General features: G+C 40.8%; 3 protein-coding genes across 13 annotated transcripts in view; 2 read left to right on the top strand and 1 right to left on the bottom strand.

Moving 5' to 3' along the window:
• The window catches only part of LOC123199284 (DNA topoisomerase 6 subunit B), a 6,251-nt gene extending 5,133 nt beyond the window's left edge, over positions 1-1,118 (top strand). Inside the window, exons 16-19 of one of the 2 annotated variants that reach the window (XM_044614192.1) lie at positions 89-227; positions 304-398; positions 502-676; positions 796-1,118. In XM_044614192.1, the coding sequence (XP_044470127.1) occupies positions 89-227; positions 304-398; positions 502-676; positions 796-942 (556 nt within the window). In that variant the 3' untranslated portion in view covers positions 943-1,118. The remainder of the gene's footprint in view (positions 1-88; positions 228-303; positions 399-501; positions 677-795) is intronic. The other variant, XR_006498317.1, reaches the window with a different exon arrangement.
• The window catches only part of LOC123199278 (linoleate 13S-lipoxygenase 2-1, chloroplastic-like), a 21,021-nt gene extending 17,715 nt beyond the window's left edge, over positions 1-3,306 (bottom strand). Inside the window, exon 1 of the mRNA XM_044614181.1 lies at positions 3,084-3,306. Within this exon, the coding sequence (XP_044470116.1) occupies positions 3,084-3,298 (215 nt within the window). The 5' untranslated portion in view covers positions 3,299-3,306. The remainder of the gene's footprint in view (positions 1-3,083) is intronic.
• On the top strand, positions 1,685-12,237 carry LOC123199293. 10 transcript variants are annotated; one of them, XR_006498318.1, is made up of 5 exons: positions 1,711-1,948; positions 2,038-2,178; positions 10,555-10,643; positions 10,741-10,953; positions 12,011-12,237. XR_006498318.1 is itself a non-coding variant. In XM_044614230.1 (4 exons), the coding sequence occupies exons 1-4, from the start codon at positions 1,829-1,831 to the stop codon at positions 10,788-10,790; spliced, it is 381 nt and encodes a 126-aa protein (XP_044470165.1). In that variant the 5' UTR covers positions 1,685-1,828; the 3' UTR covers positions 10,791-11,111. The 10 variants fall into 10 exon arrangements, 7 of the variants coding, with proteins under 7 accessions (XP_044470165.1, XP_044470157.1, XP_044470190.1 ...); XM_044614230.1 differs by lacking the exon at positions 12,011-12,237 and having other exon boundaries at positions 1,685-1,948; positions 2,057-2,178; positions 10,741-11,111; XM_044614211.1 differs by lacking the exon at positions 12,011-12,237 and having other exon boundaries at positions 10,741-11,111.

Genomic DNA, 12,237 nt, shown 5'->3' with positions numbered 1-12,237 from the left:
GGGAGGCTCGATTCAGACTTTTTAACTCTTAGTTTTGGTGCTAGGATACAAAAGTATAAATTTAACATCTTTTTATTCCTTTTTTCAGTTGGACCAATTACAAGATCAACCAAACACAAGACAAAATTGGTGTCTTTGTGAGTATTGTTAGTACAAAAATCCCCTTCAAGGGGACTGGGAAGGAGTATATTGGGGACGATATCAGTGAGATAGCTGCTGCTGTCAAGGTGGAGCATATTCCATTTTAATTAAACCTCTTCTATTGATTTAATAAGTATGCTGACCGTACCATTTTCTCTCCAGACTGCCATTCAGCAGTGCTGCAACCAGCTAAAATCGAAAATAGTGAGGAAAATTCAGGCTCGGGAGCAGCAGGAGAGAAAACGTAACTTGAGCAAGTAACTTCAATTGCTGTCTGTTTGCCATGCCCAGTCATAGGCTTAATAACAAATTTTTCTTTCTGTTTGTACAACATATGATAAAATTTCTGTCAACTGGCAGGTATATACCTGATGCTGCAGGTGCTATATACAATGTTTTGAAAGAAATGTCACAATTCCAAGCATCAAAGAAACAGCGTTATGAGGAACAAGACACAGATCTACTTAAAAAGGTATACTCTCGAACAGTTACGAAAGAGACTCTCACACAAATGCTTGCTCAACATGTTGAAAAGGTGAGTTCAAGTTTCAAGCTGTGCTTCAATTCGAAACACTTTTGATGTCCAGGAATCTGGTGTGATAAAGTTATATCTAAATTTTGTGTGTACAAATCTGCTTTTCAATAAATTTGCAGGTGGATTATGAGATGGCAATGGAGTATGCTACGCAGAGTGGAGTAACTGAGGAGCCAAGGGAAACTATATACTTACCAGCACTAGAAACAGACGGCAACTATACTGACCTCCACAGTTCTAACTTTGTATTCCGACTCATTCAGTAAGATTTTTTCAGATATATTGGTGCATTAGATATGAAATAATTGTTGTTGTAGATTTCATCATAAAGAATCATTTTTCATTGTACATCCTATAAAGAAAATGAGAAAATTTTGCACTTGTTGTAACTTTCAGTTGCAGCGTTACATGATTGTGAGGATAATTATGTGATTTTTCTGAATATGGTTCGATCTGGTTGCTTGCTTGTTCGATGTTGCATCAATTAGCTTCTTAAACAGGATATTGAAGAAGAGATTGTAAATGTGTGAGGGTTTGAATGGAATCGCGCTTGTTTGTGAAATTTATGAAACCTGAAGAAGTTCTGTTGAAGCTTCCTGGTCAGCATAGGCTTTCATTGCTGCTTTCAAGAAATTATTGCCAGAGAATATGGGGGAGAGAATGACTCCAAAGTAATTTATAACAAAGTGTTTGAAATTGAATTTCTGTTTTCATATTAAGAATTTTGCAAAATTTTATCTTTTTTTATTTAACATTATTTTTTAGACTGTATTCCACAATTTATTTTTCAAAATATCTTGACTAATTTTTATTAAAAGTATTATCATATAACTCAACAAGAAACCGAATAGCCTTTTTCTAGTAAAAGAAACTTAATATTTTTATTCTAAATAAAATCAGGCCGTAATTCACATATATTTTATATAATTAAATTATATGTATTTATCTTCAATATAAATAATTAGATAATTTGAACGTGGAATGAAATAACATTTAATTATGAGACGTGTTTATAAAATAAAATAATTTAAAATATAAAAAACAATGTTTGAAATACTTTTCTATTAAAATAATAGGTACTCTTGCTCTCATTTTCTGACGCCGGTGTACAATTCCGTTCTAGATCTCCTAGCTGGGACAAATTCCGTTAACATGACAATTTTACAAATCGCGATTCTCGGCGCCGGAATCTTCGTCAAAACGCAGTACTATCCGCGGCTGTCCGAGATTTCTGATATCGTTTCCGTCAAATTCATTTGGAGCCCCTCTGAGGTACACTAATTATCCAATCTTTCACTCATTTGTTCTTTTCTTTCACTAATTAATTAATTTATTAATGTGAATTGAAATTGTTAAACAAGGAATTCGCGAAAAGTGCAGTTGAAATTGCGCGTAAGCATTTCGGTGGTTTGGAGGCCGTCTGGGGAAATCAACGACTTGATCGTAGTATTAATGAAGGTTCGTGTCTTGGCGTTGCGGTGGTTCGTGCTAGACAATTTCAGGTTTCTTCTCTTTTTTATTGTACTCTATTACTAGTTTGGTAACACAATGTGGAGGTTTATCTTTTATTTTTTCATTTATTGCGTTATGTTATTGTTAGTATGTATGTGATCTGTAACTTTACCGGTGCCATAACGGAGCACAGTGACCTTAAAGATGCCATGAGGACCAGGATAACCAGTGCCAGTAACACTGCCGCTATCCTTAATAACCGTACAGTTAAAATTACCGATGCCTTACACAACAATGGTAATGGTGCCAGTGCCAGTAACATTACTGCTATCCTGTGCAGCATCTGTGACGTTACAAGTGCATTGCATGATCCAATACTGGCTTAAGACATTGGCCCTAGGGCCCAAAAAAAAGGTCCAGATTTTTTTTATTTAATATATAAAACAAATTTTTTGGAATAATTAATTAAATTAACCACTTTAAAGGGTTTATATGATTTTAGCCAACACTATAGGGATTATACATTTATTGCGAGTGAAATAGGGTAGAACAATTTTACCCCTATTTATAAATGAGATTTGGTTGCAAACACAATCATATTCAACCCATGAATTGTCTCAAGGCAGAAATATTTCAGATAAAACTTGCTGTAAATGAGTTTTTTCAAGCTAAAACTTCTTGTAAATGGGTTTAGGGCTTAGTATGAAATACTAAATGGATTTATCTTAGAGTTTGGTGTTGATTTTTAAATATTTATATTTTAAATTGTGTTATACATTTGAAATATGAATTTTGGAATATGAATTGATTAATGTTGTGTTTAGCATGAAATTGTGAAGATAAATATGTCAAAAGGTGTATTTTGCTCTGTTAGTGCGATCATATCAATTGGACAAATCATGCCTACAGATACTGTTCAACAAAGGAGGGGGTAATTGTTAGAGCTCGGGTCTACGTAAAGAAGAAGAGAAGTGGAAGAAGAATGAAACCAATGGTGCAAACGGTGAAGCTGACAGAGGACACCAGTGATAGCAATGGCAGAGAACAAGTTATGGGAATAGAAGGCAACAATCCAAAAGCTGCTGGCGAGAATGCTAATAACAATATTAGTATGCAGACCAAGGGAGCTCCAGGTGGCAGCCTTCCAGTGGTGGAAAGGACATCAGACATGCAGCAGAACTTTAGAGATATGCTGGGGAAAATGGAGACTGTGATAGCACTGGATGCTGAGCTGGCAACAGAGGATTGGGTATGCGACAGTGAGGAAACCAGAAATAGGAAGCTGGGAAGGATGGAAGATAATTTTGGAGAGAAAGAAGATAGGGAGTAGAGGATAGCCCCAGCCTCTCGAAAGCTGGTGGGAGTTGGGTTTTTGTTGATTTACTGCTTTTACAGTTTGTAATAGTTTGTTTGAATATTGATGCGTCGACGATGGATTTTATGTATTAAGCTTAGGAGTGCTGATTGTTTTGTGTTGGTTATAGCAAATATGCAATGTTATGCACACTCTACTTTCAATGAAATACTCCATTTAGATTATTGAATTTCTTGCTCTGTTTATTACAAAATTCACTGTTACATTAAATAGAAAATCATAAAAACTTTCATACGCAACTCGGCTACTGCTTGGAATCCCTCATTCACTGGGACTGCAAAGGAAGAAGCACGTCTGGGCACAGCTGCGACTACCAGGTTCCTATCAACTGGTATCAGAGCACGACCAGGATGGAGAGTCGGATTGAGGGGCTTGAAAAGGAGATGTTGGACGTCCGTGAAAGGTTAATGAGAATGGGTGGCCGACTGGAGGGCATGGACCAGGAAGTGAGAGAGAAACTAAGCGACTCACAAGTGAGATTGGAAGGACTGGAAAACGGCATGGAAGTCATGAAAGGATATCTCCGGGACCTCAAGGAGGTCATGATCGGGAAGGATGAAAACGACAAAGGGAAAACGTCGACGGATCCTGGACCATCCACGACCCCGGTTATAAACCACAATAACACAACACCAACCGAGAAGGAACCGACTCCTATCCGCAACCCACCACTGAGGGTGGAGGAAGAAGAAAGAGGTGAGGAAACGTCCGAGATTGGACAGAGAGGAGTTGACTGCGGCGGAGGGACTCGACGGGACGTTCAGTTCCGCCGACTGGACTTACCGTTATTCACTGGAGAACAAGCCTTGGAATGGTTGGAGAAAGTGAAACGATATTTCGACGTCAACAGAATATCAGAAAGAGAAAGGTTGACGGCGGTGGGTGTTTGCATGGAAGGGGCAGCTTTCCACTGGTTCAGGTGGAGGAAAAGAAGACAGCCATTCTTGGGATGGGAGGAATTTAGAATCGCAACTCTCAAAAGGTTCAGAACGGACGATGAATGGACGGCGCAAGAAGAGTTGTTCGCTATCCGTCTGTCAGACTCTGTCTACGAGTACCGGTGTCGTTTTGAGCTGCTGTCGGCGGAAGTCGACGAGCTGTCTGAGAGTACGTTGACAGTCATCTTCATGAATGGACTCCCGAACGAACTCAGAGAAGAGGTGCGCCTGTTTCGCCCGACGACGTTGGAAGAAACCATGGAGAGGGCGCAGGAGATCGAAAGAAAGAATGCGCTGATTGAGAACAAAATGGGTACCCGACCCGAATGGCCCTACCCGAAGACCCAGCAACCACAGGCTCAATTCGAAATCCAGCCCCCCATAACGTAAATCAGCCCATGCATTTCGGCGGCCCATCTCAGCTCTCATATTATCGACCCAACATTCAACCAGGCCATGGCCCAAATGCGCCGCCCACCCGCCCGACAGCCAGCCCAACTTCCACCCATACAACAGGACCAACTCGCCCAGGCTTAAACTTGCGACCATTTGGTCAAAGCCGTTCCGAGAATGCGTTCCCATACACGAACGCGATGTCTTCGACGAGAGCTCCGAATCCTTCTGTCGCCTCATCCTCAGTTCAACGGAAAGACAACAGTTATCGGAGACTGACCGACGAGGAGTATCGCTCAAAAATCGAGAGAGGCCTATGTTTTAGATGTGACGAGAAATATACTCCCGAACACCGGTGCCGATACCGACAGCTACGCATTATGATCGCCTGTGAACAGGAAGACGTAGAGAACGAAGAAGAAGAGGAGAAGGAGAGCGAAGCCGAAGATAAGGAGCTAGAAGCAAGCCTAAACTCCAGCTCGGTGGTGGGACTCGATTCTCCTAAAACGATGAAATTTATTGGAACTATTGAAGGTAATCAGGTACTGATTTTACTCGACAGTGGAGCGACACATAATTTCATCTCTGATCGAATAGTTCACAAGCTACAAATCCCCGTCCAACCGACGGCTTTTGCGGTAGTACTCGGGGATAGTAGGAAGGTCACGGGAGTAGGAAAATGCCGAGGAGTTGAGTTAATCATCCAGGGAATAAAAATAATACAAGATTTCTTACCCTTCAAACTAGGAGGAATAGATGTGATTCTTGGCATTGATTGGCTGAAGCGACTCGGAGAAGTGAAGACTAATTGGGGAAGGCAAACAATGCGTTTCACATGGAATGGGCAGAAGGTGGAACTGAAGGGAGATGTTTCACTGTCTAGGTTAGAATCGTCAGTAGATACGATGCTGAAGTTATTAGCTCAGGGGAATGAGGGAATGTTTCTGAGCACAGACGCAGAAAGGGAAATGAACGAAGAGGATGAAGAGGGTACGCATGTTGAATTGGTTCCGTTACTAAGGGAATTTGAAGACTTATTTACGGAGCCCCACGGTTTACCTCTGAAAAGGGATCGAGACCACGCCATTCGGTTAGTGGAAGGAGCCCAGCCCCCAAACTTAAGACCCTACCGATATCCGCACTTTCAGAAAAATGAAGTGGAGCGAATAGTCAGAGAAATGTTGTCGGCAAGAATCATTCGAACCAGCATCAGTCCATTTTCCAGCCCGGTTCTGCTAGTGAGAAAGAAAGACGGAAGTTGGAGATTTTGCGTGGATTATAGGGCTTTAAATCGAGTAACGATCCCGGATAAATTTCTGATCCCAGCAATAGACGAGCTTCTCGATGAATTGGAGGGGGCTGGAATTTTCAGTAAATTGGATCTTCGTTCGGGGTACCACCAGATCAGGATCAGTGAAGCCGATGTAGAAAAGACAGCTTTCTGAACACATGACGAGCACTACGAATTTCTGGTCATGCCATTCGGATTGTCAAATGCACCAGCAACATTCCAGAGTTTGATGAACGACATATTTCGGCCCTTCCTAAGGAGGTTTGTGCTTGTGTTCTTTGACGATATTCTGGTTTACAGTAAGGGAGTTGAGGACCACTTGCGACATCTGCGTATGGTGATGGAGCTGTTAAGAGAACACAGACTGGTAGTTAACAAAAAAAAGTGTCAGTTTGGCAGGGAAAGGATTGATTACTTAGGCCATATTGTTTCAATGAAGGGAGTGGAAGCGGATCCTCGAAAGATAGAAGACATGCAAAACTGGCCTGCACCGCGTGACCTGCGAGACCTGAGAGGCTTTCTTGGTCTCACGGGATATTATCGGAGGTTCGTGCGTGGCTACGGAAAAATCGCAGCGCCTTTAACCAACCTGTTAAAGAAAAATTCTTTCAAGTGGAACGAGGAAGCGCAGGCCGCATTCGAAGCTCTTAAGGAATCCATGGTGACTGTCCCGGTGTTGGCACTGCCTGATTTTACGAAAGAATTCATAGTCGAAACCGACGCCTCAGGTTTCGGGTTGAAAGCTGTCCTCATGCAAGCTGGGAGGCCGATCGCTTACCTGAGTAAAGTATTATCGCCCAGAAACAGAGAGAAGTCAATCTACGAAAAAGAACTCATGGCCATCGTCTTGGCTCTGCAAAAATGGCACCACTATCTGCTAGGACGCCATTTCCAAGTGAGGACTGATCAACGCAGCCTCAAATTCTTAACGGAGCAGAAAGCAACGAGCCACGAACAACAGAAGTGGTTGGTGAAAATGTTAGGGTACGACTTTGATATCGTATACAGACTCGGATGCGAAAACAAAGCTGCTGATGCCTTGTCAAGGAAACCCACTGGAGACAGGGAGCTGAAAATTCTTTCATTTGCCGTTCCGATTGGCCTGGACACGATTCAAGAAGAGGTCATGATGGACGAGACACTCAAGCAAATTATACAGGATCTTCTCAAGCACACTGACGCACCTGCAGGTTATGAAATGAAAAAGGGCAGCTTGATGTACAAAGGGCGAATTGTGATATCGAGAAGCTCCAGGTTAGTCCAACTATTTTTAAATGAGTTCTATTCTTCTCCTGCTGGTGGACATTCTGGTTTCTTCTGCACATACAAGAAAATAGCGTCTATCCTCTACTGGGAGGGAATGAAAAACGATGTCAGACGGTTTGTGGCCGAGTGTGAGGTGTGCCAACGGGTCAAATACGAGGCAACCACGCCAACAGGTCTTCTGCAACCTCTCCCTATCCCTTCCAAAATCTGGGAAGACTTGTCGATGGATTTCATTGCGGGATTGCCAAAAGCGAAGGGATTCGATACTATATTGGTGGTCGTAGACCGTTTATCCAAGTACGGACATTTCATCGCTGTTCGTCATCCGTACACGGCGAAGGACATCGCAGGAATATTCATTAGAGAGGTCGTCAGGCTTCATGGTTTTCCCCGAACAATTGTTTCGGATAGGGATCACATTTTCTTGAGTGGTTTTTGGTCTGAGCTTTTCAAACTCTCTGGAACAGTGCTTCGGTTTAGCTCAGCCTACCACCCTCAGACGGACGGACAAACCGAAGTTGTGAACCGCAGTCTAGAAACGTATCTGAGATGCTTCTGTTTCGAACAGCAGCGAACTTGGCCAAACTGGCTGCTGTGGGCGGAATATTGGTTCAACACGACCTATAATTCCTCAGCAGGAATGACACCCTTTAAAGCAGTATATGGACGCGATCCGCCACCCCTCCTGAGATTCGCGGAAGAACCGACTAAAGTCGAGGAAGTGGAGGTGATGATCAAGCAGCGAAATGTGGTTTTAGATAGGCTGAAAACCAATCTGCATCATGCGCAGCAGAGGATGAAGAAAGTGTCCGACCGAAGCAGACGCGATGTGGAATTGGGAGTAGGAGACCAAGTGTTCTTGAAATTACAGCCTTACAGGTTCCATTCCTTAGCTTCGAGACCAAATGAGAAGCTAAGCCCCCGCTTTTACGGACCTTTTGAAATAGAGGAGAGAGTCGGCCAAGTGGCATATAAGTTGAAACTTCCTGCAACTGCGAAGATCCATCCAGTTTTTCACATTTCGCAACTGAAAAAACGTTTGGGCCTACGGTACCCAGCTCACCACTCCCCGACTGCTTGAACGAAGACAGTGAATTGGAAGCACAACCCGAAGAAATTCTGGACTTCCGTTATTCACAGCTGGGAGACTTAGAGTTGTTGGTCAAATGGCATAATTTGCAGGAACATGAAAACTCATGGGAATTATACAAGAACCTTACTCAAACTTTTCCACATTTGCACCTTGAGGATAAGGTGCCGCTGGATGGGCAGGGTAATGTTAGAGCTCGGGTCTACGTAAAGAAGAAGAGAAGTGGAAGAAGAATGAAACCAATGGTGCAAATGGTGAAGCTGACAGAGGACACCAGTGATAGCAATGGCAGAGAACAAGTTATGAGAATAGAAGGCAGCAATCCAAAAGCTGCTGGCGAGAATGCTAATAACAATATTAGTATGCAGACCAAGGGAGCTCCAGGTGGCAGCCTTCCAGTGGTGGAAAGGACATCAGACATGCAACAGAATTTTAGAGATATGCTGGGGAAAATGGAGACTGTGATAACACTGGATGCTGAGCTGGCAACAGAGGATTGGGTATGCGACAGTGAGGAAACCAGAAATAGGAAGCTGGGAAGGATGGAAGATAATTTTGGAGAGAAAGAAGATAGGGAGTAGAGGAGAGCCCCAGCCTCTCGAAAGCTGGTGGGAGTTGGGTTTTTGTTGATTTACTGCTTTTACAGTTTGTAATAGTTTGTTTGAATATTGATGCGTCGACGATGGATTTTATGTATTAGGCTTAGGAGTGCTGATTGTTTTGTGTTGGTTATAGCAAATATGCAATGTTATGCACACTCTACTTTCAATGAAATACTCCATTTAGATTATTGAATTTCTTGCTCTGTTTATTACAAAATTCACTGTTACATTAAATAGAAAATCATAAAAACTTTCATACGCAACTCGGCTACTGCTTGGAATCCCTCATTCACTGGGACTGCAAAGGAAGAAGCACGTCTGGGCACAGCTGCGACCACCAGGTTCCTATCAGTAATTGATATTTTGCAATAGGTGTTTGGGTGTTGTTGGTAGGTTTTATGCCTAGTAATGGTAATTGATATTTGACAATATGTATATGGGGGTAATTGGTAGACGCAGCGCTTAGTGGGAGTAAAATGATATTTACATAAGGCTAAAAGACTATTTCCCAAATAGGTTTGCTGAAATTCCTCTGAATACCAGATATAAGGAAGATGAACAGAACAGAGACTAAGGTAATCAAAATCTTGAAAAGCATGAATTAATGTTTACCAAAAATATCTAGTTGAAATACAATTTAAGCTGTATATTGACTCATGACTGTGTCTTGTTGACCATGAGGTGAGAAAGCAAACCTCTACGATATGAAAGTACACGGTCAGAGTGCGTGCTTCTTTTCACTTATTAAGTAGAAAGTGTATTTCTTATTCCTCTTTTATTATTATGTTGCTGCACATCTTAAAAGTCCAAGAAATTTCTTCAATACTTGTATATATAATACGATTTTTTCTGTTCTTTTCATATTTATCTTAAATCCTTTCATATTGTAGGTTGAGATGACAAATGTATATTCATTTTTGGCTGGGAGGTTTTATTTTGGATATGTGAGTGCATTTCATTGCTGGATTGAGGATGGTAGTCAGGAAATTCTCTAAATTCCATGGTTACTAAATTGTAGTTCAGGTTATTTTAAGATACCGCATTCTCCTATTCTTACTAAGCTAATCTTGCTTTTTATCAAACCTAATGGCCACCCCATGCAAAAGTCTCCAGCTAGTACATTGCCGAATCACCTCTCAGAACTCCACTTAGGTGCATACAGCTCTGGGTATATGTGAAGTGGAATTCTATGTCCATGACATAGCTTTTTCTTTTTCACTGGTTACTTGCTGCCAGATATCTTCTTACTTGCTTAACTTATCACCTCAGAAACCACATAATCACATACTTACTTAAAGCAATAAACTCACTTAAAGTTGTGAGGGTGGGCATTTATTTTGATGGGTTACAGTTTTATCTATCAATGAGCAAAAGAGTGAGGTTTAAGTTTTAGAAACAATAGGTTTCTTTTTGCACACTATGTTAGCCATACTTGAATTCTGAATGTGATCTCTCTTGCCTCTGTGGGAAGCTCCATGGATGTGAAGTTGTCTCAGTATCAGCCACAACCTCTCAAGTGGACGAAACTTTACCTCCACACGATAGCATATCATGCAACTTGTAATTCATCTCCAGAATGATATTTGATTGCTTGAGAAAGTCTTTCTGACAAAAAAGGGAATACTAAATATGAGTATTTATAATTTCCTTGTCTCAGTCAACTGGAGAATGATGCTCTGCTGTTTTCGAAATGGTTGTCTCCAGTAGATCTCCAAAGGCATGTGGTGAAGTTAAAATCTATTTCAAACATTTTTTGTGCTCATTGTTTATTCTTATTGTTTGGTAACTTTAGATGCTCTGGCCAGTTGTTGGCCTGAAAGGAACAATACAAATTGAGCATGGAAACCAAAATGGATGCCATGGTTACAAGGTATATTGAAATGTTATTTCTTATTCTAGTGACGGTAATTTATATGGTTGAAAATCATAAGTGGAAACCAAAATGGAGTCCTTCAATGTATTTATCATTCTTTCAGCCTTGAGACTGACATGGTTATCTATATCAATTGGTGTGAAGTGACTCTTTTATTGATGTCTTACAATTATCGCAATGGTGCTGATTGCCAGTGCAAAACTTTCTTCCATCCATTCAGTTTTAAAACTCTCTCTCATACATGACATTCAAGAGGCTAATTTCTACGGACATGTTTGTCTCCTTATTTTATGATATGAAGTTTGATTGCATTTCAACTTCTTTATCATACTTATTCATCTAAATTGCCTTTGTTGCTAGTTGAGACAACAAAAGACAGCCTTACTGATTCCATTTTATGATCTCGAGCTGCATAAAATTAAGTTCTAGGTACTTTTGCACTTTTTTTTTTTTTTAATCACTGCTTTTGCAAAGATATTATTGAAGAAGGTGCTACAGACATTGCTCTTTCTTGGAGCGATGATGGAATCTGGATCAAATACGGAGCTCGGATTCACGTTAAAAAATTCTAGGTTGACGATCATATCCTCTGGTTGCCCAACACGATTCTTCTGATTTAATTTTTTTTTCCCCAAATTTCTCTTTCTTCAATGTAAGATACAGGCTAAATTTTGCAAACAGCGAAGGCGGGATATAGCTTCTCTGCAGCACTTCGTTGTCTGGAAACCATTTCAATTGTTCCTAGTGTTTTTACCTTAAAACTTGATTAGGTCGAAGTGCAAAAAGTTATTTATCGACTGTCACTCGCAGTTGGAAGTGGTTGGTATGGAATTCGTTGAACCCAGTGGGTGGATGGGCCACAAAGCAATGCCCTGCCGAGGAAGAAATCCAACTAAATCTTAACTGCAGTGATGGGACGCATAACTTTACATTAATGGCCAATAGTTGTAGTCGACCAACATAAATTTTTAACACAAATGCTTTGCTTGCATTTAATTTACACTAAAATGAATTATCTCTAACCCTTTTTATTTGGATTTTTCGTGTCCATTAGATTAATTGTCTATACATTACACAAGTAGACTGAAAGAATGAAAGTGAAAGGGACGAGTAAAAGGCGAGTGGAGGCAGGTAACTCTATTAAAAGATGATAAGTTTTGCTTTATACCCTTTTTATTTACATTTTTATATGTATTAAATTAAGTATAATCTCGTTCATTTAGCTTTTTCTGAAAATATTTTAAATTACTTAATTTATCTCCGAACATTAATTTCTCCATC

This window comes from Mangifera indica, chromosome 2 (genome assembly GCF_011075055.1).
Source record: "Mangifera indica cultivar Alphonso chromosome 2, CATAS_Mindica_2.1, whole genome shotgun sequence".
Classification (NCBI taxonomy): domain Eukaryota; kingdom Viridiplantae; phylum Streptophyta; class Magnoliopsida; order Sapindales; family Anacardiaceae; genus Mangifera; species Mangifera indica.
This window is presented reverse-complemented; position numbering and strand designations above follow the sequence as displayed.

What these genes read in the sequence shown, in the direction of transcription:
- LOC123199293 (XM_044614211.1), top strand. Translation starts at nt 1,829, where the DNA reads ATGACAATTTTACAAATCGCGATTCTCGGCGCCGGAATCTTCGTCAAA. An exon ending in TCATTTGGAGCCCCTCTGAG is followed by an intron (nt 1,949 to 2,037) that starts GTACACTAATTA and finishes TTGTTAAACAAG; the next exon opens with GAATTCGCGAAAAGTGCAGT. An exon ending in GATAGCATATCATGCAACTT is followed by an intron (nt 10,644 to 10,740) that starts GTAATTCATCTC and finishes TCCTTGTCTCAG; the next exon opens with TCAACTGGAGAATGATGCTC.